We start from the raw sequence: 26,068 nt of genomic DNA, 5'->3' as shown, positions 1-26,068 counted from the left end.
CCTTGGGATACAAGCTGTGGACTTCAGAGTCTCTAACTTGGGTCCAAATCCTGTCTCTGCCGCTTAACATCCTGTGTGATCTTGTATAAACTGCTTACCCTCTCAGAACCTTGGCTTTCTTCTCTGTGTTAACGTAAACTGTAACACCTAACTTAGGGGTGACTTTAGGTTTCAATGAGGAAACCTATAGAAATCATCACCTTATAGAGAAGTGGGAACACGGAGGGCGCTTCACACCTTTTCATTTTATCAGCAATTCCATCAGTCTGTTTGGAGTCCCGCTGGTGACATCAGTCTTTTGCAAGAGGCCCGTTGTTCTGCCCAGACCCTTCATTACAGTTGAGCCCCGGGCAGGCCATGCTCAGCCGGCAGGGTGGTTTGGAGCAGCGGTGGAGAGAGGAGCTGAGTAGTGGGCAATGTGGGGCAGGACAGTCAGGGACGTGGGTGCCCAGTTGTGCCAGCACAAGTTCTCTCTCCTCTGATTATTACTTAGCTGTGTCCAATAGGACTCAGCCTTCTCATCTATAAATATAGAGGTGATACCGCCCACCTCTGTGCATGAGTGTCAGCCAGAGATATAAAGGCATGGCCGTAATGAGGGCACTTACTGGGTGTCCAGTGCATATTAATTCCTTTCCCTACAACATGTTCCTTCCTCTCTTTAGGGAAGATATTCCAGGTGTCTGGTAGAGACCATCCCTTTGCCTCCAGAGTTGGGCTCGTGGAATACTTGTCCTTTGCGAACCTTAGAAGTTTTATCAGTTCCTGCTTGGGAAGTCTGCAAAGTCTGGGACCTCATCATTATCTGAGAAGAGCTACTACCTCTCAGCCGGTAGTCATCTGAGATTTGACAGCCGCAGCAGATCTGAATCAGGTGTTTAGCTTTGGTGGCTCTTAGGAAAGATTTCCAGTACCAAGTGTTACTTTTGAGTTCTAGCGAATGCAAGAGTCACTGTGTCCTTTTTGGGCAAATGAAATCTGCTGCTCTTTGTGGGAAGGCTTGAGAAGCTCAGATTCTCAGAAGAGGACGGGAAGGCACGATACGAAATTACGCAGCTTCTACTTCACGAACACCAGACTTATTAAGACTTTAATAAAAAGTAAAATACCACTGTAACGATTTAGGCCAGATGAAATTCCTCATCTCGGTAAGTTGGTAGAGTGTCAGAATTCCCCTGGATTCGGCCATTACCGGGAGGACTGTTGATGAAATGCACAGCCAGTTGAAATGGAGCTCAGGACCTTTATGCACAGCCAGATCCTGCACTGTGGGTTTAGTGGAGGTGTGGAGATGTGCACAGCGGGGACTAGCCAGCAGGCCAGCAGGTTTCCCCCCCAGTTACTCCACTTACCAGCAGGCCCACGGCCTTAGCCAGGAGGGAGCTGAACCATGTTTTAGTCCTTCCCAGACCACATCCTCAGAGGCTGACGACATTCACGACAGCTCGAGTTATTGCCCGCGGTGAGTGGGTCGTTTCTGGGAATGCTGCTTTGGGGCTGACTCTCCGGGTCCCTAAGTGATACCCACTTCGTGTCCGCAGGAGGTGTGGGTCTTCTTGGCCGTGATGCCAAAGAAGTCCTTACGTGCAGGGACCAGCCTGGGTGGCAGCCAAGCTAGCTTCCTTGGAATGTTTTCCAGTCCTGGAGAGAAAGGTGGCTGTTGAGTCTCCGGCTCTAACCACTTCTACTAAGGTGCCTCTTTGTCTGATGTGATTCCTGTGCGGGGTACAGAGACCACACGGGCATTTCATGGATGTCACGTACTGTCAGCTACGGCCCAGATGGTCAACTCGGTGTCCAGGATTTTATGAGCTGGGCTCTTCAGGGAGGCCGCATGGTCTACTGGTAATGAACGTGGCCTCTGGAGCCAGACTTCCTGCATTTGAACCTGGCTCTGCCACTTACTAGCTCTGGGTCCTCAGGAAAGTTACTTACCTTCTCTGTGCCTCAGCCTCCCCTTCTGGAAAAGGAGGATAATGATAGTATCTGCCTCAAAGATACTTATAAAGTGCTTAGTACCTAGGAAGTACTTGGCTAAGTGTTAGTTACTGTAATCATTATGTGCTTCGTGGGTAGGGTGGCCTGATGGTGGTTTTTCCAGTTTGGGAAAAGATTGCGGGATTCCTCCTGAATGGCCACTTATGGGTGCTGCGTGTAGGCAGGAGAGCTGTGTTCTCGAATCCACCCTTGATATCTTCTACCCCTTTTCCAGTACCTGCTCTTTCCATCTTTTTCCTTTGCTCACCTGACTGATCACCTGCCTGAGATGCATAGCTGGAATCAGAAGATGAAGGTCTGTGGCCGGGCTCAGCCACTTGGCTGCCGTATGAGTGTAGACAAGTTACCGAACCTCTCTCTGAGCAGGCGTGGAGAATTTGGGACGACTTAAGGCTGCCAGGTGTCTTGTAAAGGTGGATAATTGTGCATGCTGTTTTCCTGAGATGATCAAGGAAAGGACACACGTTGGGAGTACCTGGTGGCTCTCCTCTGGAAGCTAAGACTTACCTGACTGTAGCTGTGAATGAAAAAGAATCGAAATGATTTTTGCCCTTCCTCCCTCCCTTACAGGGAGCTGTATGCTGGGAAAAGCACCAGAGGGGGAGTCAGGAGACTGGGGTCCCATTAGGTACAGTACTAGGTGCACAGTTCCCAGCACAGAGTAGGAGCCAGAAAGATGGTAATTTCTCTGCTGCTTGGTTCCACTCTCTTAAGTGCGCCTGGGGGTCTCCATTCCCATTTTCTTCCCAGTGGCCCTGTGTTAACTGGAGTTGTGTAGTGAGTAAGGCTGTCTTACTGTAAGTGTTGACAGTAGTCATGGCTTGATCACCCATTCCCTGGTGACCTCTGTTTTTCAGCTTCCTGTCTTGGAAAATAAGGATCTTGGACGAAATGAACTTTCGGTTTCTTACAGCTTTAATGTGATACGAAGGCATATGATGAGATATACACTGTCTCTTCTATCACCTGGTTCCTCTTCTTCATAGCACTTGATGTCGTCTTTTCAGATTTTGCTTGGGGTTTTTGTTTTGTTTTTTACACATTTATTTATTTAGTCTCCAATACTCGCATCCCCATTTTCCAGGCCCCTAGGAAGGAAGCTGCGTGAGAACAGGGACCTTGTCTGTATTGGCCATCCCCACTAGAATAGTGTTTGGAACATTTTAGGTGCTTAATGAATATACACATGTGCCCGCATATATACCTGTAACTAGGCATTATAACGTAGTTACGTAAGTTTGTCTATAGAAGCTAAGTCGTCGATTAGTTATTTCTCTCCTCACACACTCCCCTCCCCAATATACAGCACATTGTTATTTGGAGATGAGAAGACTAGAATTAAGAATGGTTATGTTGGGAGTTTGGGACTGACATGCACACACTGCTGTATTTAAAAGAGATAACCAACAAGGACCTACTGTAGAGCACAGGGAACTCTGCTCAATATTATGTAACAACCTAAGTGGGAAAAGAATTTGAAAAGCAATAGATACATGTATATGTATAACTGAATCACTTGGCTGTACACCTGAAACCAACACAACACTGTTAATCAACTGTACTCCAATATAAAATAAAAAGTTCAAAAAAAAGAGAAAAAACCCTAAGGCGGGCGATAAAAAAGAATGGTTATATTGGCTGTCTTAAAACTTAACACAAAGTCGCAGTGCGTGGCTTCTCGCCTTGTGTGTGCGTGTAGCATCAGCAGCTCCTGATGTCAGAGGAAGCCCACTGTTCAGGGCTGAGGACACTTGACTGTGAGGGCGACGTGCCGAGCCTCCGTGGTGTCGGTTGGCCCCTTTTGTATACGTAGCAGAGGTGATCAGCAGGAGGCAAGATATAAACCCTAGAACTGGGCTCGCTCATGTTATTGAGATTTCATATTGCTTTTATTATTTGGCCACAAAAATAGACATAATCCTTGTTGGCTTTAGCACACCTACTAGTACTGCTTCCGCTATCCATCTTGCAAAATATAAGACAAGGCCAGAGCTTAAATGAAAATCCTCAGCTTCTTATCTCCTTCCCACAGGAAAGCAAATCTGTCTTGAAAGCCGTAAAATTAAGAGGAGAGCAAGGATAGCATAATTTAACAAAAATTCATGGCACCGGATTCTGAGCTGTATGGCTGGAGGGATAGGTCAGACGTCAAGAAGATGCTGCCTGCTAATGCAGGTCCCTTAAGGTGGTGCTCTGGAAATGAGAAAGGCATGCAAAATAAATACATTTTTTTTTTTTTCCCAGAAGATTTCTGCAGTGCTTTTTTAACTACCCCAAGAAAATATCTAAGTAGATTGTTTGGCGATTATGCTTCTTATGAAACTTCTGAAACATGAAACTCAAAGCAGTTATTCTAAACTATAGTTGAAATATATTCATTTTAGCATTTGGGTGTTGCGATTCTTGCTGTATGTAAAAGGGTTTATAATAATAATATCGTCACACCCCCCCACCTCCCACTTCCTCTGGCATTCTAAGTATTTAAGAAGCTCATTCTGTGTATTTGACAAACTGCATCATTAACCCTTGAAAAGCATTGAAAGATTTTTTTTTAACCTTTTACACATATATGTGCATAGATGTCTGTGCAGCAGTGTAGGGAGAAAAGGCATGTGGCTTTGATAATGGTGCTCTATTTAATAAATGCCAAGGGCTGTATGAGCTACGCAAGTTCTGCCATTAGAGGGAAGCTGATAATTATAAAATAGGGCAAAGTCTAGTATGGATATTATATTATTGTCTAAAAAAGTGTGATTTGTTTTTCCCCTTGCTTTTTTTTTTCCGTAAGTTTCTTTTGGGCGCAGGTTGTAATGATAGGGTGTAGAGAATTACTAACTGTGAAGAGAATTAAGTGTTACTAGTATGATTATTCCTAATTTGCCTGAGAGGATGGTTTTTCCTGTTGGAACCACGTACCGTTTATACCTAATTTGTAAAAAAAAAAAACATGAAATAATCAGAGTACATCATAGGTGCAGCCACCACACACAAGTGTGTTATGGGCCCTCAGCCGCTCAGATATGTCCCTACATTTTAAGCAGTTTACACTGTGCAGTTTTCAGGCACTTACATTTTTTTAATATTTGTTTTAAACAGATATTTGTTTCCAGAGAAAGTGATTTCGTGTGCATTTTAGTCTGTAGCACAGTAACAGTCTCACTATTTCAAACTGGCTGTGGTGAAGGCCTGTCTGAACTAGTGAATGAGAGAATAGTTACAATTCATTATAGTCTATTCCTCTTAAATTCACAAGTTACTTATTACGGTAGTGTTTCTAAATAGAGATCTTCCCGAGACTGCTTTAACTTGGAGATGAATTTAAAATCAGGAACATATTTTGCATGTATATAATTGTGTTGAGTTTACTCTCTTGGGGGTGGGTGGGTGGGTAGAGTTCCTTTTAAAACAGTCCCCTGATTAGGTTAAACTGCCTGAATCTTGTTTATATTACTGATTTGCTTTGTAGGCACTTTCTTGGGGGCGGGGTGGGGGGCGGGGTCAACTTTAGCCAAACAAAAGAATTCCAGATTTCAAATTGATGAGGTCCAGATAAATAACCTGAACCTCTAAAACGGGTTACTGTTTTAGAATTCCAAATTAAATAATAAAGTTTACTTTTAAACACAGATAAGACATATAAAATATGTTAAAATATAAATGCTAACAAGTTAGAGTGTTCTGACAAGCCATATTTCACATTACGCAGTTAAGCTCAAGATTGGGAACTTGCTCTTATCAATTAAGACTTCTAGAAACTAAAGAACCTGAAGATGAACTGAGCAGCTCTAAAGCATAATGAATGATGGTCATGCTTGATTGACCAAACTATAAAACTATTTGGTATAATGTGGTTCTTAAAGATGTACAACTCTAGAATGACGAATTTTGTAAACTAAGGTGATACCAATACAGCAGATTTATATATACTGGGTTGTTTTAAAAGTTGCCCTTCAAGTTGACAATATTTATTCATTTATGTATTCTTTGAACAATATTTATTGAGTGCCTTTTTTATGCCGAACATATATAATGAATAAAGAGTTTATAAAACATTCACAACTTTTGCTCCAGTAGCTCTTTGCTGACTTTAACCTGAGGAGATAATCCAAAAGGGGAGTGTAAATGTGTATGTTTAGAACTTACGTCATATGGAATAATAGTGACCAACCTAAATCTCCAAAGGGGCCTTGGTTAAATAACTGGTTGTTTCTCGGTGGGATATTCATGTACTTGAGTACCGAACACGAGAAAATCCTGAACATCTAAGTGAGTAGAGCAGTCGTCCAGGTTGCTGGACGGCTCAGCAACCTGGATGATTCAGTCGTCCAGGTCTGGAGAGGATTCTCGGGTTGTGCTGGTGCCCAGTGACCGCTGTTGTGTGACTTCTGCGGGGAGAGGAGACAGGAGCTGGGCGTCCATATTAACGGCTGTCCTTGTGGTTACTTTGCAGTCAAATAAAGTGCCCGTGGTGCAGCCATCCCACGCAGTCCATCCTCTCACCCCCCTCATCACTTACAGCGACGAGCACTTTTCTCCAGGATCACACCCGTCACACATCCCGTCGGATGTCAGCTCCAAACAAGGTGAGAGCCCTGCCTCCCTCCCCAGGCCGCTTTGGATAAGCAAGGAGCCTCATCTCATCAGTCTGAGTGACCTCACAAGTGCCTCCACACATGTCACTGGGGTCATAATACATTTACATTATTATGGGTCAATACATTATTATGGGTCATAATACATTTGTAGGAGATGAGAGGAATTTATTTGATGGCAATTTCTTTTTTTTTTTTCATCTTTATTGGAGTATAATTGCTTTACAATGGTGTGTTAGTTTCTGCTTTATAACAAAGTGAATCAGTTATACATATATCCCCATATCTCCTCCCTCTTGCATCTCCCTCCCTCCCACCCTCCCTATCCCACCCCTCCAGGCGGTCACAAAGCACCGAGCTGATCTCCCTGTGCTATGCGGCTGCTTCCCACTAGCTATCTACCTTACGTTTGGTAGTGTATATATGTCCATGCCGCTCTCTCACTTTGACACAGCTCACCCTTCCCCCTCCCCATATCCTCAAGTCCATTCTCTAGTAGGTCTGTGTCTTTATTCCTGTCTTACCCCTAGGTTCTTCATGACATTTTTTCCCCTTAAATTCCATATATATGTGTTAGCATACGGTATTTGTCTTTCTCTTTCTGACTTACTTGACTCTGTATGACAGACTCTAGGTCTATCCACCTCATTACAAATAGCTCAATTTCGTTTCTTTTTATGGCTGAGTAATATTCCATTGTATATATGTGCCACATCTAATAAGCATACAAGAATTTGTTGTTGGCTTCTTTTCTTTTCAGGATTAAAAAAAAAGAAAACAGAACAAAAATATTGAAGGGTCATTTCAAAGTGACAGCTCTGATCACAGTGTAAACCAATATTTCAAAGTGACAGCTCTGATGACAGTGTAAACCAATATGTTGTGAAAATACATTACAAATTCAGTCCTCAGTGCCCCCTGCCGTATTTGTTTATTTTAGCATGTACTAGGTTTGATGATAGTGTTAAAAAAAAAAAAGGTAGAAAAGGGATAAAGTAGGAGATTGTTTTTTCCTCAAATGTGACCTTTTTGAGCCTTTTGTGATTTCTTTTGGTCTTTATGTCCCTGTTGTGTTTTCTCCTCTCTTTGTTGTTTCCCAGCGCCAATTTAGATATAAATATAATTAAAATACAAAACCATCTCTGTCTAAAGTCAAAGCAACGTGAGCCTTATTTTGCTTCTCTACATTATTACCAAGTTCTGCTTCTGTATCATTTACAGAGAAACACACATCCTAAGCGGTCTGAAAAATCAAGACACCTGTTTTCTAACCTGCTGGGTGTGTGTGTGGGTTCGTTGTCAGACACAAAGCTCGGGTTCCCCAAGCCTTCTGGTCATGTCAGCTTAGAGCAGACTTTGAGGGGGAGTTTGTTCACAGCATAGCCCTTATTCTTCCCACGTACACACATACTTGGACCTCAACGGGCTCTTTAGACATTCAAAATAAAGGGTCCTGCAAAACCACATGAAGGCAGAGAATGTATATAGGGGTCAAATGTGCCACCTCCAGCACTTCACCCGTGTGTCCAGGCCTATCTTTGATCGACAGTGAACAACAAAATATAGTAAGTATGTAAAATAAAAAGTGGAGTTCAGAGGCTGGGTGTTTTTCCCACTGCTGTGAACACTTCTAGGTTAAATATGTATCATGTTCATTTCCCACCTTTATTAAAAAGACGACTGTTTGAGGACTTAGTTACCGTTGGACTTCGCTTGAGTGGAGCCCAGGTACCTTTACTTAGAGAAGGCAGAAATCATCAAGGCCAATGTTTCTGGGTTTGTCTCTGTTTTATTCCTCATTTCCAGTCCTTCCTCTCCTCTATTTCCTTTTGTCAAGGACCTCCAAAGAATAAGAAACATCAGAGACAGGTCTGTGAATATGTAGTGAGAAAGGGAATTAAAATAGGCATCTTAGGAAGAAGGCTGAGTTTGAGAGGGAAGCTCAAGAATATGACCTTGGCCATGGCCAAGGGGGACCATATGACCAATGTGACCTTGGCCGTGGCCAAGGGGGACCATATGACCAATATGACCTTGGCCGTGGCCAAGGGGGACCATATGATGAATATGACCTTGGCCTCTGAGGACCATAAAGATGCGGGTGACAGTTAAAGATAGATATAAAAGCCCCGAACAAGCTATTAGCAAAAATAATCCAACAGCATGTTTTATTTAGTTTTAAACCGTTTATTTACTTAACAATTACATAGTACTTACTATACCCCAGTCCCTGTTCTGAGCACTTTGAAACGGACTTGTTTAAAAAAATAACATTATAAAAATTTTTAAAGGAGTAACACATGATGGTTCAGAAGTTGTTCTTTCAGGAATTCTAGGAGAGTTCAATTTTTTGTTTTGTTTTGTTTTATAAAAATATTTATTTATTTATTTATTTAGGCTGCGCCAGGCTTTAGTTGCGGGATGCATGCGGGATCTAGTTCCCCAACCAGGGATGGAACCTGGGCCCCCTGCATTGGCAGCGTGGAGTCTTACCCACTGGACCACCAGGGAAGTCCCTAGGAGAGTTCAGTTTTTTGAAACAGACAATTTTCTGACTAGCTACCAATTACACTTTCTCTTCTGTTTCCATATCTTACGGCTACCCTACCTTGCTAATTGTACTTTATTATCATTACTCCTCAAACTTTTTTTTTTAAACAAACTTTTTAGAACTAGAGAAGGGACTAGTGGGCATGAACAGAAATTGTCTGCTTGCAGTTTCTTTGAAGTATTTTGTCCTAAAAATTCGTGTGATTTTTGCATTCTACTCCATACACAGTCTACATTTGTTTTAATATAAAAATCCTGTTTTTAATTACTTTTTTTGTCCTGGACTTCATGTACCTCATCACCGTGTAGTTAGGGGGATATAAAACCTTGGTTTAAAAAGAACTAATTTTTTAAAAAGTACTAATTTACATGATTTTGAGTTCATATCATTATATTTGGGTACCTTGATCACCAAAAAATAAGTATAAGGGAAAAAAAAGTCTAAGGCTTACTGGATCTCTTGCATTTACTCTCTTTTCTCTCCTTCTGCCTGCCTTTTGGTATATCACATACAGCTGGTTATAACATGGTGGTGCTGAGTTGCTGATTTCAAAGTTCCTTGGGAAGCTGGTTAGCTTTATCCCCCCCCAAATCCAAAAAAAAGAATATCGTGTTCATACTCTAACCCTAGATGGAATTATCCGATAAATATAAACTGCTTGTCGGCAGAACCCATTCTTATTTGTAGGAAAACAACTTGAGGTTAATTTCCTATTAGGAAGCGTATTAGGTTTTACGTTTCCCTCAGTATGTGTTTTGGGATAGGGTGCGGGGTGCAGGTGTGTAGGTGTAGTTAGTTGTAGGAAAAGCAAGGGAAGCTAATACCCCTCATTTTGTTCCACTCATTGTGTCTGATAAAAATGTTGAAAGAGCTTTTAAGAAATACTGGGTTTATGTACCTGTTTATATGTTTTGTATCCTTATAAATAACAACAGACACTCAACATAGTGCTTATACTATATACCAAGCACTTCTCAGTATTACATACGAATGCATGTATTCCTCACAGCAACACTTATTTCATTTTCATTCTGATTTTACAGAATAATAATTAAATAACTTCCTCAAGACCAGATAGCTAGTGAGTGGCAGAATGACTGTATCCATGCAGTCTGACACCAGAATCATTTTGGCTGTGTTTATAAAAGTTATTTATAAAAGTTTAAAAATTTTTTAAGGATATACTGCATAGAGCCTCCAGGGTATAGTTAAGTGTTCAATAAATACTCATTAAATGAATGACGTGAAATGTGTCTAAGGTAGCACAGGAGTTGGTAGAGAGGCGCACACTTCTCGGAATCTTTGGAAACGGAATCTTAAAGCAACAATAAGCTATTTAGAAAACACAGATCCACTTTCTTCTACTCATGTAATGACCTAAGCCACATCATGTACGTATGTGCAAAACGGTTATAGTACTGACCCAGCATGGGGAATGGGTCCATTTATTTCACCTGTTCATTTGTTTAGTCGCTCAGACGTATATTCAGAGCCTCGTCCGGAGACAGCCATAGTTTGATGCACAGATGGGGAAGACACGGTCTCTTTTTTTCCAAGCAGCGTACGAGGCTCAGGCAGGAAATCATTTGTACAACCTCACTATAAAGCCAAGTGAAGACTATCTTAAGTACCATGTTAAAAGTACAAATGAAATGTTGTAAATTCAAAGAAGAAAGATTTCTCAGAGCAATAAGAGTTAGAGAATATTCCATGAGAGAGAGGTATCTGAAATATGAGTAGACTTTTAATAGGAAGAGTCAAATTAAATACCCAGCCTAGGAACTAGCATGTAGCAGGTGCTAAGTAAATGGTAGTTCCCTCCTTTCTTCTTAAGCAGTGAAACCAAATGCAGCTAGTTTGTATTTTTTGTTCTGTCAGATTACTCCCACACAGAATCACTAGTGCAGCCTTCTCAGTGTACTCAGAACATGGACTAGAGTGGAGAGCAAGCTTTCAAGCTTGTCTGCTTAGAGACATGTGATTGAAAGCAGGCTACTTCTCTGCATCCCAGAGATAAGATCCCAGGACAAATCGCATTTTTTAGGTACCTGAACAGTCACTTCACCTCCCCAACAAAGGGATTAAAGGAGACAATTAAGACAATTCCATCTCTAATTACGATTTTCAAGTTCAAATTTCCGCGAAGTTTTCCAAGTTCTTCTGAGTTGGCCTGGTTTTTCTTTTCAAAACGGAGCAGCCCTCCTGCAGAACCTGAGGCTTGGAGAGGTATCAGAGTGTCAGAGTGAGGGAGGCAGCGAGTTGGAGAAACTTCCCTGTGATTCTGATACGTCAAGAATCACCACTGTAGGCACCCCTGCTGCCCCTACCTCCCCAGACCCAAGAAAAAAAATCCCAGAGTATGAAATTTGGGGTCTACTGTGACCAAAAGAAGCAGTATTTCTCGCTTTAAAAAAAAGAGAGATTTGATGGTAACTCTGCTAAGGTGAACTTCCAGCTTCCAAAAACCAGCTGCCAGTGGTTCTGCTTCAGTGGGAGAGAGTGGATCCGCAGAATGCCCTGGGTCCCATTGTACATAGTGCTTCTGGTGAATTGATGATATAAAGGAATTAAAAGAATACTCATTAAATTTGAAAGTGATAAGAGATCAAAAAAGGAGATTTTAGACTATTCTTTTAAAAACAGTAAAACCTCAGATGATCTCCTGTAAACTCTCTGTTAAGAGAAAGATTAAAGACCTTTCTCTGAGAGTTGAGAAAGAGTGTGTCCTAACTTCAAAGTCAAATTAACATCCACTTTGAAGGCGACACTTCTTAAGCCATTCCCATATGCTCAAGGCCTTCAGTATCTTTTAAGATCCAAATGAAATTCATAAACATTTTAAATAGTAAAAAAGAGCAGCATACTTAAAGGGTATCTTCTGTATACTCACCTAATTTGCATACCGGCTAATATAATTACAGCCACTGAATGCATATGCTGGGTGTTAAACCTGGGAATGTGTGTTTGCACGTGGTAATGGCCTTTTAAAGCCAGATTAGCTATGTAAAGAAACTCATGTGGCTCTTTTCTGTTCCGAAGCACTTTCCCCCAAATCTAAATCTAAGTTTTTATTTTGCATTTTTATGTGTGCGTCTTAGCCCTTCTTTTCTGTACCCAAGGTAAGAGATATAAACAAAGAGGTGTCATCTGGGACTAGGATTAGGTACAATCTTCAGGTGTTTTTTTTTTTTTTAATTTTTTTTTTTTCGCGGTACGCGGGCCTCTCACCGTTGTGGCCTCTCCCGTTGCGGAGCACAGGCTCCGGACGCGCAGGCTCAGCGGCCATGGCTCACGGGCCCAGCCGCTCCGCGGCATGTGGGATCTTCCTGGACCGGGGCACGAACCCGTGTCCCCTGCATCGGCAGGCGGACTCTCAACCACTGCGCCACCAGGGAAGCCCCTTCAGGTGGTTTTTACAGTTATAGGGCCGTGTGCTCCAGGGAGTGTGAGCTCAAGAAACAATTTGGTGGTACTCTCATTTTCTGTGGAATACAACTAATCCAGAACAGCTTGACCTTGGAGCCCAGAGGACTCAACTTGATGAAGAGCTTAGCTGGAGCTGAAGTGGCAGAGACCAAATGAATCATATCAAGTACGACCATTATGGGGCTGAAGATGATTTCTAATTAATCTTTGATCCTCTGAGGTATCACATTTCCCAAATCTATGTGTCTATAAGGGAGCCAGTGAAAGTCTGAAAGTAGCAATTTACCTAATCCTTGAACACCATGGCAGGCCTTCTACTTATGAAGGGCTGTCATTTTCCATTCTACACAAAAACAATTGTCTACCATTCTCCTGACCAAAGTGATATTATAATGAGGGCAAACTAAATAATTTTAAAGTCTTATTTTGATGCCTGTTTTACTAGCAGCATATTTACTCTTTCAGGAGCTCCTCGAGATGTACTACCTTACTGCCTGTTTTCTCAGATGCTGAAATCTTGAGAAAAGTTAACAAACTGACTTCTGTTAAATGGATCTGAAAAATAAATAGTTTCATTCTAGAGCTTAAGTATTAATGACATCACGCGTTTGCTTGCCTTTCTATTTCTCTTAAAGTCGAATGTCCTATGAATCTGAAAACTCTACCTCTCTGTTGTTCTTTTTAATAGGCATGTCCAGACATCCTCCAGCTCCCGAGATCCCTACCTTCTATCCCCTGTCTCCGGGTGGTGTTGGACAGATTACCCCACCTCTTGGCTGGTAAGATCCTTCCTGCAACATTTAGCCAGGCGTTTGAACACGTGTTCTTCTACTTCCCATTCATGGAAATTAGCTTTATGAATGATAACACTGGAGTTGAAGAAACTTCACATCAACAAGCAAGGTGCTAACTTTATTTCATTTCAATTTAAAAGATTAAAAAACATACAGACTTTGAAATGGATTGAATTCGTTTGCTAATATGTGTAGAAAATGGCTGTGTAGCATTTGCTTTGAAGCTTATAGTTTTATGGATTCAATTTGTGGCTTTGGGCATTTGCTATGCCTGTACAAAGTGTTCAGCGTGGATTTTTCTTTTCTAGTTCTTTATGAACAACTTATATTTTTGAAACATAACCTTAGATGTATTGAATATCGATCTTTGCTTATAAATGGGCAAGTGAGATAAATGACAGATAACTAGGGAGAAATGCAAGTGCAAAAGCATCTTTTGAATTTTAATAAAATAAGCACCAGTTTGAGTTCAGAGGCGTGAAAAACTGATGTTTGGACTTCTCTTTTCAGAATCCAAATGCTGTCTATTTTGTTATTTCTGAAAAATCCGTAACATTCCTTTCAAATTTTTTTAATTGTAAAGGTAAAGGAAAAGAAATGTATTTAGGGAAGAAAGAATCACTGCATGTGATGTAGCCTGTTTTTGTCATTTTATTGTTAGCGTGAGGCTTTCCCTGTTCCCACTTCCCTTCCTCTCCTCTCCCCACCGCTCACTCCATGGACAGAGCGCTGCAACTTCAGCAGATATTTTCTCTCCTTTCTTCATCTGGCTCTCAGTCCCCACAGCTCCCACGTCAAGGCCCCAGTTTCCCTACCTTGACATCCTTAGATTATCTCTTCTTCATAAGGAGGCTCATCCTGCCATGGAAATTCCAGCATTCTCTCTTCTCTTTGCATTAAATTTCTCAGTCAATAACTCTGTCTGAATTTAATTGATTATGCAGATATTTTCAAAGCTACATCAATTATTCTCTCTGAACTTAGCTACTCAGGGGCAATAATCCTGGGCCGAGTTGCATCAGTGGCATCTGGAAATAAAGACCGTGTAAATGCAAAGTGTGAGATGTAGGAAAAGCAGAGGGAGAGATGGAATTCTCAGAGGAGAGAGAAAATAACTCCGATGAATCGATCTTTTATTTCTTCCCTGTAGCATGGATATATAAGGGGGGGGGAGTGCAGCGTTTTAAAAACTTTGTTCATTTTTATATAAACTTTTATTTCCTTCTTTCTTCCCTTCCCTGAAATGCTCAAAGATTCTGATAAAGAATCTACTAACCTAAAAGGAGTATCTCACCATTCTCAGGTTCTGTTATATTCAGTAAAAACATTGTTTACCTGTTGTTCAGAGCATTCGTGGGGATGGGAGAGGGGAAGGGATAGACGACAGGTCGTTCACGGACTGCGGTGGGAGATTTCCTTCAAGGCAGACGATGCTTTGGTTGGGCGGAGGGTGTCCAGGAAGGGAAGGAGCCGGGTGACTGAAGCAATGCCCTGGTAACACTCCCCCCAAATTCTTGTTGAGTTCCTCCCCTCCTGAAACTCTTACTGCTGGTTGGTAAGTCATGCTTTGTCATTGATGGGTTCCTTTCTTCTGTGACCTCAGGCAAGGTCAGCCTGTTTATCCCGTCACGGGAGGCTTCAGGCAACCCTACCCATCCTCCCTGTCAGTCGACACTTCCATGTCCAGGTAGGTGGAGGTGGAACCGGGCGCTCCAGGACAGGCTGCCCTTCCTGCGCTTGCAGCTCGCGCGCCTCTGCTTGCCTCTCGGTCCTGGCCGGGCGGGTGCACGGCTCGGGCCCGCGCGTCTGTCTGCGCAGGGTGCCTGGCTCCCACACTAGGCGTCCCGGAGGGTCCTTCCCCAGCAGCTCCAGCCACGCCCACCAGGGGGATGGACTCGGCCGCCCCGGGAACCCGCGTCTCCCTCCAGAAGACTTCGCTGCCACCTGACTGTGGGACGGGAAACGTCCCCAGAGGGGACATTATCAGAAGAGCTTGTTCGATTCAAAATATGATGGGGGTGGGGTCGGGGGGGAGAATAGAGACTGGTTTGATCTGAGTTTTCTAATTTGCTCTCTATGAGGAAAGTTGTATCAGTTTCACGTGCCAGTGTTTGAAAACGCCCAGTCTAGAGCCTTCGGGACCAAGGCCGTCGGAAGAGAAGGGACGGTGCTCACAGGCTGTCAGGCTATACGGGGCTGCGTGTCCTAGTGTGTGAATCAGGCCCCGTGTGGACACGTTGGTGCAAGCGAAGCTCTGTGAGGTCTGCTGTGCCACACCGCTGTGTGTAATGCTTTTGCCTCTGGAAAGGATGGCTTCTGTGCCCTGTGCTTTGATGTACACACACATTTGTGGTGTGTCATCTGCGTGTTCAATGTGGCTTTTTCAAGGGAGCTAGCATTAACATGCTAGAAGTCAAACTGTTGGGTTAGTAACTGGTTGTGAATCTTTACTTTTTTACATCGGTAGGAAATTCGCAGTTTTCTGTGGCGAATTTCAGCTTTTTAAGAAACGTTATTTTTTCAGTAGGTTGTAAATCTAGCTGATTGCGAGAGGATGAAATTATTATCCTTCCCCCCAAATCTCTCTGTACACTTTTTTTTTAACATTGTAACAATTGTGTGACGACGGGATTTTCTCACGGGCAAATAACCAGCATCATGTATTTTTGCAAATGGTACAGTTAGCAGAGCATGATGATTTGATCAAATGTTTGTATTTTTCCCATGCTTCCTTAATTTTTAAAAATTTGTTTCTGAAATATTACATATCCAAGCAGAGTCCCTTCTTTCCTTCCCAGAAGAAGGAATTAACTGTACAGGCGGCGATGAAAAGACCTGAGAAAGTTGTTTTTGTTGAATTACATTGTTGACTTTAAAAGAGCTTGCAAAACAAAAATTTCTAAAACGTATCCAAACTTATCCAAAGAGCTTGTTGAAAGTACTGTCTTCATTTGTTTTATTTTTCTTGCATGGCAGTTTCCTGCCTTTGTGTTGGATGGTAGTTGGATATTTTAAGGTTTGTTTAATGCTCTACAAGTATACTCTGGGAAAAAGCCTTCATTTTAGCATACGTAGTTTTTACCTTGAAGCAGAACTGTATCCTTCCCTTTAATTAAATCCTTCCCCTTAATTTTGTTATCGGTTTTCCATTAGTCCGGATCTCTCAAACACTACTTTCTTTATGTGTAGAAAATTATTTGGGGTGATGTTGATGGTGACCTTATTAAATTGGGGACTGAACAAATCTTCCTGTCCCCTGTCTTCTCAATTGTTCTCTCCTAGTATTAGGAAAAAAGCCAACAGGAGAAGAAGACTCTTAATGTGAAGGTTTGCTTAGGAAGGTAGACAGAGAATTTAAAATGTGATGTCTTTAGATTTTTTAATCATTTAAAAAGCTAAATCTTAATATAGTGTTATATTTCCAGTAATTGTTCTTGAAATTCTTCTCTGAAAACTGCTTTGCAAGAAAAGTGACTCACTTTTTTTTTTTTTTTTTTTTTTTTAAATCCTATGGCCTAGAGCCCTCCCAGGAGAAATGCCAGATTGTACCATTAGCTTGAAAAAAAATCTGTGAGGTGGCACATAATTATAAATATTTTCCACCTGAATACAGAAAAGAAAGAAATTAATCATCAGCCTGCTCTAACTTAGAGTTAATACTTCTGCGTATGAAGGTGTGTTTTCACTGTCAGCCAATAGCAGTCAGTGGGTTGTTTGGAAATTCTGTCTAGCTTTTGCTACAGCGGTACATTTTGTTTTCTTGTCTTTCCTTCTTTTAGGTTTTCTCATCATATGATTCCTGGTCCTCCTGGTCCCCACACAACTGGCATCCCACATCCAGCTATCGTAACGCCTCAGGTCAAACAGGAACACCCGCACACTGACAGCGACCTAATGCACGTGTAAGTGTGCCCCTGTCTTCACCCGCGAGTGCCTTATGGTACTAAGGACTTAAACCACACAGTCTCTTCTCTTTCGCTGTTGTTGAATCTGCCCCCTGTCTGTTATTACGGAAATCAGTGTAGCCCCGCCTCAGAAGCTCTGTCCTCAAAAGCAGCTTGATTCTCACTGCTCTGGTTCTGGGTCTGAGATTGAAGAGGAGCACAGACCTCAAAAGATCGAGGGAAACTCACCAAAGGGGGGTGATCTTCAGAGCATAGCGACTGAGTAACTTGAGCGGTTTAGCCATTTACTACAAGGCTTTAATTGGGTTCCGATTCTTGAGGAGCACGGGAGCGAAGTAGATTGGAGGGTTCAGTGCATTTCCTTCTAGAAAGGCAGTCGCCCTGCATCTAGGCTTCAAGAGCACAGAATTCAAGGGAAAGGGGCAAACCAAGCCCAGGATTTCCTGTCGGGCCAGGGTCATCCCAGGCTGTTACAGCAGGGCTAGATTGTCCGAAGAGGTTAGTAATTGAGTTTCTTAATCTAGGGTTTGTACTGGGATGGGAGGATGGATGGGGTGGCAGGGAGCACGTGATCAGGCAAAACCAGTGTGCGGTGCGTGTGTTTGCGGGAGAGAGTCTAAGGTTTCATTAGCTTCTCAGAGGGGCCGTTGACCCCAAAAAAGTTAAGAACCTCAGTTCTGGAGGAGGACTGACCCCCCGCACTCTATGTTCAGCTTTTCCCGAGGTGACCAAGGAGCATCTAAAAGCTTAGATGGAACATCTTCACAAGCCCATTTCCACGTTGTGTTCACCCCTTCTATAGCTATAGGTAAACTTCCTCATCCACAAGGAGTTGATGAGGTGCTCTTCTAAGTTGCTGGTGTTCTGGGGGCTTACAGAGAGCCCAGAGGGTGGTCCCAGCCTGAGCTGGACTCGTGGCGTAAGCAGATGCTCTGCTTCTCTCCTGCCATGTCTTCCTTACTGGGCTCACCTCTTCCCCACCCCCGCCCTTTAGGAAGCCTCAGCATGAACAGAGGAAGGAGCAGGAGCCCAAGAGACCTCACATCAAGAAGCCTCTGAATGCCTTTATGTTATACATGAAAGAAATGAGAGCGAATGTCGTAGCGGAGTGCACCCTAAAGGAAAGTGCCGCTATCAACCAGATTCTAGGCAGAAGGGTAAGTAGTGGGATGGTCTGTAGATGTTCACGGTAACCACGGAACTTCTTCAGTAACATCTGCCCGAATGCACTTACATGCCAGGTAGTCATAGAATCATTGTATAGTCACCAGCCACCGCCATTCGGGGAGTAACAGAGAGCACGACAGCCTTTAGGAGGAGTAAATGATACAATGCCTTGTAAGCAACTGACATGGTACCTGGCGCATAGAAAACTTCCTGAAAATGATAACTGTTTGTCCTATTATCATTCTTTAAACAAATATATCTTGAGTGTCTTTTAGGTACCAGGCACTGTGGTAGGCATTAGATAATTATTGCTGAATAATATAGATGTAGTGCTTGCCCTCGTAGAGCCTGAAGTTTTGTGACAGGATACAGATATTAGACGAATAATTACCCAGTATATATATAATTAAAATTGTGATAAATATTGTATGAAGAGCAAGGATCTGAGAAAGAACCACAGGGTGGCTGGGGAAGGGCCCACTGAGAACGTAGTTGAGGCCTGAGAGCTGCCTGGGGTTAGCCATGTGATGAACGGGGTGAGGTGAAGCCGTGTGTGTGTGTGTGTGTGTGTGTCCGAGTGCGTGTGTGTGTGGTGAAGCTGTGTGTGTGTGTGTGTGTCCGAGTGCGTGTGTGTGTGTTGCATGTGTGTGCGTGCGTTGCGTGCGTGTGCGAGTGCGTGTGTGCGTGCGTTGCGTGTGTTGCGTGTGCATGCGTTGCGTGCGTGTGCGTGCACACTCTGAAGCAGGAAACCACTTAGCCCACCCAGGGGGCTACAGAAAGGCCTGCGGGACCAGCCACGCTTCTGGGTGAACCCTGTCAAGCACATGTCGTCGGCTGCACCTTGCAAGACATAAGCAGATCGTTCCACCTCGAAGCTTTAAATGGAAGAAGTGGCACAGGCCTGAGAAGTCTTTCTAGAAAATTGCTCTCTGAATCTTAACGTGTACATGGGCCAGGTTTCTCGACTGCCTCTCTTTTTGTTGTTGCTTCTTTCACCCATGCGAAGATATTTTTCTGAGCACCTGTCATGTACCAGGAACTGGACTTACAGCTAGGACAGACACTCTTAGATTTCTTTGTCCAGCCACCAGCCCAGAGGCTAGTCAAGTCCTTCCCAGTACTTTTCTCAGGATTGAAATGGGTTTAGTTGGGTATCTGATGGGTGGTGGAGAACATTTGAATTTTTCTAATTCAAATTGCATTTTTCTGTAATTACACTGTAATTTTAGAAATGCTTCATCTTAACTTGTTGATGCTCTTCATATATGTGTGGTAGCTTTTTTTTTTTCATTTATTTATTTTTGGCTGCGTTGGGTCTTCATTGCTGCGTGCAGGCTTTCTCCAGTTGTGGCGAGCGGGGGCTACTCTTCGTTGCGGTGCGCGGGGCTTCTCATTGCAGTGGCTTCTCTTGTTGCGGAGCACGGGCTCTAGGCGCCTGGGCTTCAGTAGTTGTGGCACGAGGGCTCAGTAGTTGTGGCTCATGGGCTCTAGAGCGCAGGCTCTTTAGCTGTGGTGCACGGGCCTAGTTGCTCTGGGACACGTAGGATCTTCCCGGATCTGGGATCGAACCCGTGTCTCCTGTGTTGCCAGGTGGATTCTTGACCACTGAGCCACCAGGGAAGTCCCGGTAGCTTCTTAAAATATGACCCTGTGTATTTGTTTTTGCAACCTCTCAAGAAATTCATGATTTGCAAATGAACATTCAGGAGAAGGAGAGTCTTGACAACCTTTGTGAGACCTAGAGACCATGTTTTAGCTGTTGTTGATAATTTTTGTCATGTTTGTTACAAACCTAATACGTTTCAGCATTCATAACAGAAAACATTTAGGAGATTACCAGTCCACGTGAGGAAGCAGATGGAGGAAAGCAGGCGTTCTTGTATTATCGATTCCTGTTGGAGAGCATAAAAATGCAGCAATTTCCAATCTGCAAGACACCAGGGTTTCAGGGGTGGGATGCAGGGGTAGATTATAGCTCTTTTGGTGCCCTGTGTACAGTACTCTATCTCCCTGTGGATTCTTAAACACTTAATAACAATAATTACAATGATTTCCAAAGCCAGATCATAGCAGATGAGTGATTCCCATCATTTTTTGAAGAATTCCTCCTTAAAAGCTTAAAGGCTGATGACGATTTTCCCTGACCCTTTAAAAGAAGAAATCAGAGGAAAAGACGGGTTCTTATTTCCGCTTGTGTAAAACTCTTAGATTTTTTTTTTTTGTTTGTTTGTTTCTTTTTTGAGTTAAAGGTCCATGGTCCTCCAGTGGGAATTATTTTCCTGCTCTATAGAGTTAAGAATATATGAATGTATGCTTCCTCTTTTTAATGCACATTTCCAACAGTTGCTACTTTCTCAGCTCCCTTAACAATCCCCAGATCAGAGCATGTGTCCTAAAGGATGGCTCTCATTTAAGGTCTCTCTCTGTTTTTAATTTGGACACCTGTTTCTATTTATAGGTCCCTGAGATCTTTGATTAAGATCAGGTTTTCTATCCTTTCATAACTCCGCCTCTGGCAGGGTAGTCCTTGCTAGTTCTTTAAAGTTCCCAGCTTTAAAATCATGAAGTTTTACATTGGGATAATTAGAATTCTTAATAGTGGGCCTGAAATTCATCCTAGAACATTTGATCTTCTGATTTTTATTCACTTCTACTGTATTTCTAGCATAGAAATGTTCGTTCATATGAATGCGTCAAAGTTTTCTACTTCGTATTCTAAATAATAATAACACAAATACTACTTTAAAATAAGCCTTTCGTTTTCAGACCTTCCAGGCTACTAAAGGAAGTCCAATTATTGCATATTTATTGTCAGAATGTCTCTTCAAATTAAATGGGTATTTTCCCAAAAACTTGGTGAATCTTTCGGTAAGCAGAAGAGATGGAAAAGCATTTTTGGTCAATTGTGTTTCAGAAATTCCTGTCAAGAAAGATCATCTTTCTAGTCTGCATCAGATTTTATTCTTGTTTTCAGTGCAAAACTTTAATACATAGTTTCACCTACTGTTTTACTCTGGTAAATGATGTTTCGTTTGTGAATTCGAAATAATATCAAGGAACTAAAAGCAATCTGAGGTAAGCAAGTAAACAGTTTAGTTCGTGGTCTGCTTTTTTTTCTCCTTGAACTTTGCTGTTTTGTTCGCTGGGGTCTTGTCAACCTAAGTTTCCTGCTGTAACTGAAAAATTCATGCTTGTTTATTAACTGCTTGTTTTGGGTAGAAGACCCAACCTCCATACGTATTTGGGAGATAAGTTCTATTTCCAATGCTGGATTTTCTCAGCAAGTTATAAAGCTGCCATAAATTACCTAAAATTATACTTTAAATTATTTAAGCTTTTTTATACTATAAAATATATTTACAAATAATTGTATTTATAAAAAAGATATCTTTATACTGACATACTGCAGTAGGATGAGAGAGATTATTTATCAAATGAATAAACAGATGTACAAAGTAAGACTTCTATCCTTACCTTTTTTCTCTTAGTCTCTTTTTTTGTTGTTGTTCCTTTTTGATAACACTTTGCCTCTTGTTGATCACGTTAGCACCAGAACTGTCTAAACACTAATGGTCAGTCTTTTTTAAAAAAAAAGTGTAGGCCGATCTTTTCCGCTGTGCCCAGTTCGGCTTTTGCTCCCTGTGAAGGTCTCTAGGTCAGTACCTCAGGTTTAGAAAAGCTGTCAGTTGACAGAGGCAGTGTGACTTTTCCTGCCTAAACTTCCACTGCTCCCCAGACGTGCCTCCTTAGGCTCCGCTTAACTAATTGTGATTACTCTGTTAGTACAAAGACTTGTGTCTCAGGTAACTTTCCCCAGGTGTTTGGGGTTTTTTGTTGTTGTTGTTGTTTCCTGCCACCTCCCCATCTCCTCTCCCCCCTCCGCCCTTTTTTTTTTAAAAAGAAACGCATATTACCTGATTTGCCTTTAGACTCAGGCCAAGTCCCGCTGTGGGTCATGCATCTTACCTTTACACTCCGCACGTGTAAAGCAATTAAAAATGAAATCATCTGCTCTATCCAGCACAGAGGCCCTGGCCTTCAAGGAGCTTTTCAAAGGAAATGGAATTGGTTGCCTTGCCTGTAAGCCCCACAGCCTCTGGACAGGAGGATGGAAGGAGGCCGAAGGTGCTTTAGTGCTCTCCTTGAGATCAGGTTCTTGTTCTTCTAACAGGCAAGAGCAGCAGGTGTTCATTTTCTTGAGGAGAGCATCCCTGCCATGCTCTGGGGGCTGCATCCTAACCACTGGATCGCTGTCCTGGAGGGCTGCCTTTTCTCGCTCACCAGCCTCTCTCCCTCACTCCTCCTTCCTTTCCCCCAATCCAGTCACACCTTTCTTTTCTTTTTGTCTTATCATTTAAAAAAACAAGAACAGGGTAATTAAAATCGATATGCAGGGTAGAGGTGAATGAAAAAGAATCGCCCAGCCTTTAAGGGGAAGTTAGCAAAATGGGAAGCGACACACCCTAGAGCTGGGAGCCCTGGACTGGGAGCCAGGCTCACGCAGAGCGTGTGCGCATGCATGTGCACGTGTACGTAGCTGCGCAGTGGTGTGGCGTCGGGTCCACCGCCTCTGTGCCGTCACCTCCAGCCAGTGGGTTCCCCAAAGTGCAGCCAGTTCTCCTGGGATGTTCTGGCAACAGATCCTGGCATTTGGGAAGTAGGGGGACCAACTTGGAAACTGCTCCCTGGGGGCCTGGGGTAAGTTGTGTGCAGACACACACAAAGTGCCGGTACAGGCTGCTAAAAATCCCAAACAGCACCTTGCCCGCATAAACCCTTCTGCTCTGTATGATAAATAAATATATGTTACCTAAAGGGAAGTGGAAAATTTGCAGGGTGTCAGCTGCTACGTTCCCCAGATTAGCTCCTACGGTCTCAAAGTCTAGATGGCAAAATAAACTTAGTCAGGTTCCTTGTTTTACATCTGAAGGAAGCTAAAAAACACAGCCATAAAGTGTGCATGTTTGATTACACAGCGTTATCTGTATTCTCCCTATGGACAATTAGTGTTTAAATAAGTGTGAGGGGAGGGTGAAGAGACTGAGACAGACTGACTTTTGATGTCTTGCTTTATGGACAGGATCATATGATGAAGGTTTCAGATTCCTCACATGACAGAGTGGGAGAGTGCATGGGAGGTGAGGATATATCTGTGGAAATTACTTCATTTTGCATAAATAAATGGTGCTTGGGCTCAGATGTCAGAATGTGTTGCAAACTATGAAAAAGGGCTAAGGTGGGTGTTGAGGTTCACCAGTGAATGTTCTCTTTAATTTGTATTGGAGAAGAGAAAGGCTGGGTGACAGGCCATTTCACTTTGGATACTTTGACAGGTTTCAGGTAACGTGAGAACAGAATAGAGAAATCAGAGTTTGAGTCTCACTCCAGCCACCGAACTCTAGGTGGATTTCTGCGACACGTGGTCTTCTGCCATTTAAAAATAAATCGAAGTTTAAATGCTTGATGTTTTCATTCTTCAGTGTCTGAAATATGAAACATACAATACTGTCGCTGTTTTGCTTTCACCTGATTTTTTCCCCCTTCCCCCTTCTTTTTCAGTGGCATGCCCTCTCTCGTGAAGAGCAGGCTAAATATTATGAATTAGCGCGGAAGGAAAGACAGCTACATATGCAGCTCTATCCAGGCTGGTCTGCAAGAGACAATTATGTAAGCACTTTATGCACACCAACGGCTCTCTCCTCTCACTCGTTCTGCCTCTGTGTTGCTCTCGTGAAGGAAATGTGTTGTAGAGTGTATCTAATGCTGGCACCGTTCTCTATTTTTGAAAGTTAATGAACTTTATAATAAAGATTTCATGGATATATTCCAGTCTGAAAGCTTTGTGCTGTCACTTTTTTTTGGCTATATGCTAATGAAATTTTTAAGTAAAATTTTTTAAATCGAAGAAAACCTTATCATTTAAATGTTGGTGAAAAAGATTTTTTTTTGTTTTGTTTTTGTTTTGTTTTGTTTTGTTTTGTTTTTTTGTGGTACTCGGGCCTCTTACTGTTGTGGCCGCTCCCGTTGCGGAGCACAGGTTCCAGACGCACAGACTCAGCGGCCATGGCTCATGGGCCCAGCCGCTCCGCAGCATGTGGGATCTTCCCGGACCAGGGCACGAACCCATGTCCCTTGCATCGGCAGGCGGACTCTCAACCACTGTGCCACCAGGGAAGCCTGAAAAAGATTTTTTTTAAAGCATATAATCTCATCATGTGAAGGCAGCATTAGTAATAACTAGTTACACTACCTTCCAGTATTTTTTCTGTGCATATCTTTTTTTTTTTTTTAACATCTTTATTGGAGTATAATTGCTTTGTACAGCAGTGTGTTGTGCGTAGCTTTTTACCTTTTACTTGGATATGTGTGGGTGGGTGGCTGTGTATTACATATGCCTTTGTATCATGCTGCTTGCTCTTATCTATAATAAGCGTTTTTCTGTTACGGCATAGCGTTTCTGTATATCACTTTTAACAGGTATACAGTATTTCACTGAGTGAATGTCACAACTTACTTAACCATTTTTTCCCTGCTTTTTAGACATTGGCTATTTTTTTGTTAATAATTGGAAATTATCCTGCAGTGGATTGTGCATAACAGTTTTTAGGACTTATTTCTACAGGATAGACTCACAGTAGTGAAATTGTAGTGAAACGCTAGTGAAATTGCTGAGTACAGATTATAAATATTTTAAAGCCTCTTGATATATATTGTCAGATTTCTTTCCAAAATGGATTGTGTTATTTTACCCTTCTTACAAACAATATATTCCAGTGACTGTTTTGCACAAACTAATTAAAACCGGGTAAAAAAAACATTTTTTTGTTCGTTTCATATTAACGTACCCTGATGCCTATTATATATTTTATTCAGATGGAGTAGGTATTATATTTTTAAGCTGTACTAATTTCATTGGGAATACCTCATTTATAAATACCTCATTTATATTGCCAATTATTTTATTACTTCAGAGTTTGAATACCTTACTCATGTAGTCTTGATACAGCAAAAACTACTGAGAAAGACTGTTATAAGTGATATTAGTTGTATCATATTTTATAGAGGGGAATGATTTTGATTACTTAAGCTCTTAATTTAAAAATTTGAAGATCATTTTCATGTTTCTTGTGAGACGAGCATTCAGAGTGCCCGCTAGGACAGACTTCACATTAAATGGAATTGTCCTTTTTTAAAAGGGCGAGGCACTATGGAGAACAGTATGGAGGTTCCTTACAAAACTAGAAACAGAGCTACCATACGACCCAGCAATCCCACTACTGGGCATATACCCTGAGAAAACCATCATTCAAAAAGAGTCATGTACCAAAATGTTCATTACAGCTCTATTTACAATAGCCAGGAGATGGAAGCAACCTAAGTGTCCATGGACAGATGAATGGATAAAGAAGATGTGGTACATGTATACAATGGAATATTACTCGTCATAAAAAGAAACGAAATTGAGTTATTTGTAGTGAGGTGGATGGACCTAGAGACTGTCACACAGAGTGAAGTAAGTCAGAAAGAGAAAAACAAATACCGTATGCTAACACGTATATATGGAACCTAAAAAAAAAAATGGTTCTGAAGAACCTAGGGGCAGGACAGGAATAAAGACACAAATGTAGAGAATGG

At 42.2% G+C, this 26,068-nt stretch overlaps 1 protein-coding gene across 4 annotated transcripts in view; it reads left to right on the top strand.

Moving 5' to 3' along the window:
* LEF1 (lymphoid enhancer binding factor 1) overlaps positions 1-26,068 on the top strand; it is a 118,388-nt gene that overhangs the window by 72,287 nt on the left and 20,033 nt on the right. For 2 of the 4 annotated variants that reach the window (XM_027103474.1, XM_027103476.1), the window contains exons 4-9: positions 6,449-6,581; positions 13,256-13,346; positions 14,965-15,048; positions 17,141-17,263; positions 18,261-18,423; positions 23,993-24,100. In XM_027103474.1, the coding sequence (XP_026959275.1) occupies positions 6,449-6,581; positions 13,256-13,346; positions 14,965-15,048; positions 17,141-17,263; positions 18,261-18,423; positions 23,993-24,100 (702 nt within the window). The remainder of the gene's footprint in view (positions 1-6,448; positions 6,582-13,255; positions 13,347-14,964; positions 15,049-17,140; positions 17,264-18,260; positions 18,424-23,992; positions 24,101-26,068) is intronic. The other 2 variants (XM_027103477.1, XM_027103475.1) reach the window with 1 other exon arrangement.

The sequence above is a fragment of the Aethalodelphis obliquidens genome, unplaced genomic scaffold (genome assembly GCF_003676395.1).
Source record: "Aethalodelphis obliquidens isolate GAN/ISIS:26980383/991018 unplaced genomic scaffold, ASM367639v1 scaffold6, whole genome shotgun sequence".
Lineage (NCBI taxonomy): Eukaryota > Metazoa > Chordata > Mammalia > Artiodactyla > Delphinidae > Aethalodelphis > Aethalodelphis obliquidens.
The sequence above is the reverse complement of the archived record's forward strand: the minus strand, read 5'-3'. Positions and strand labels throughout refer to the sequence as shown.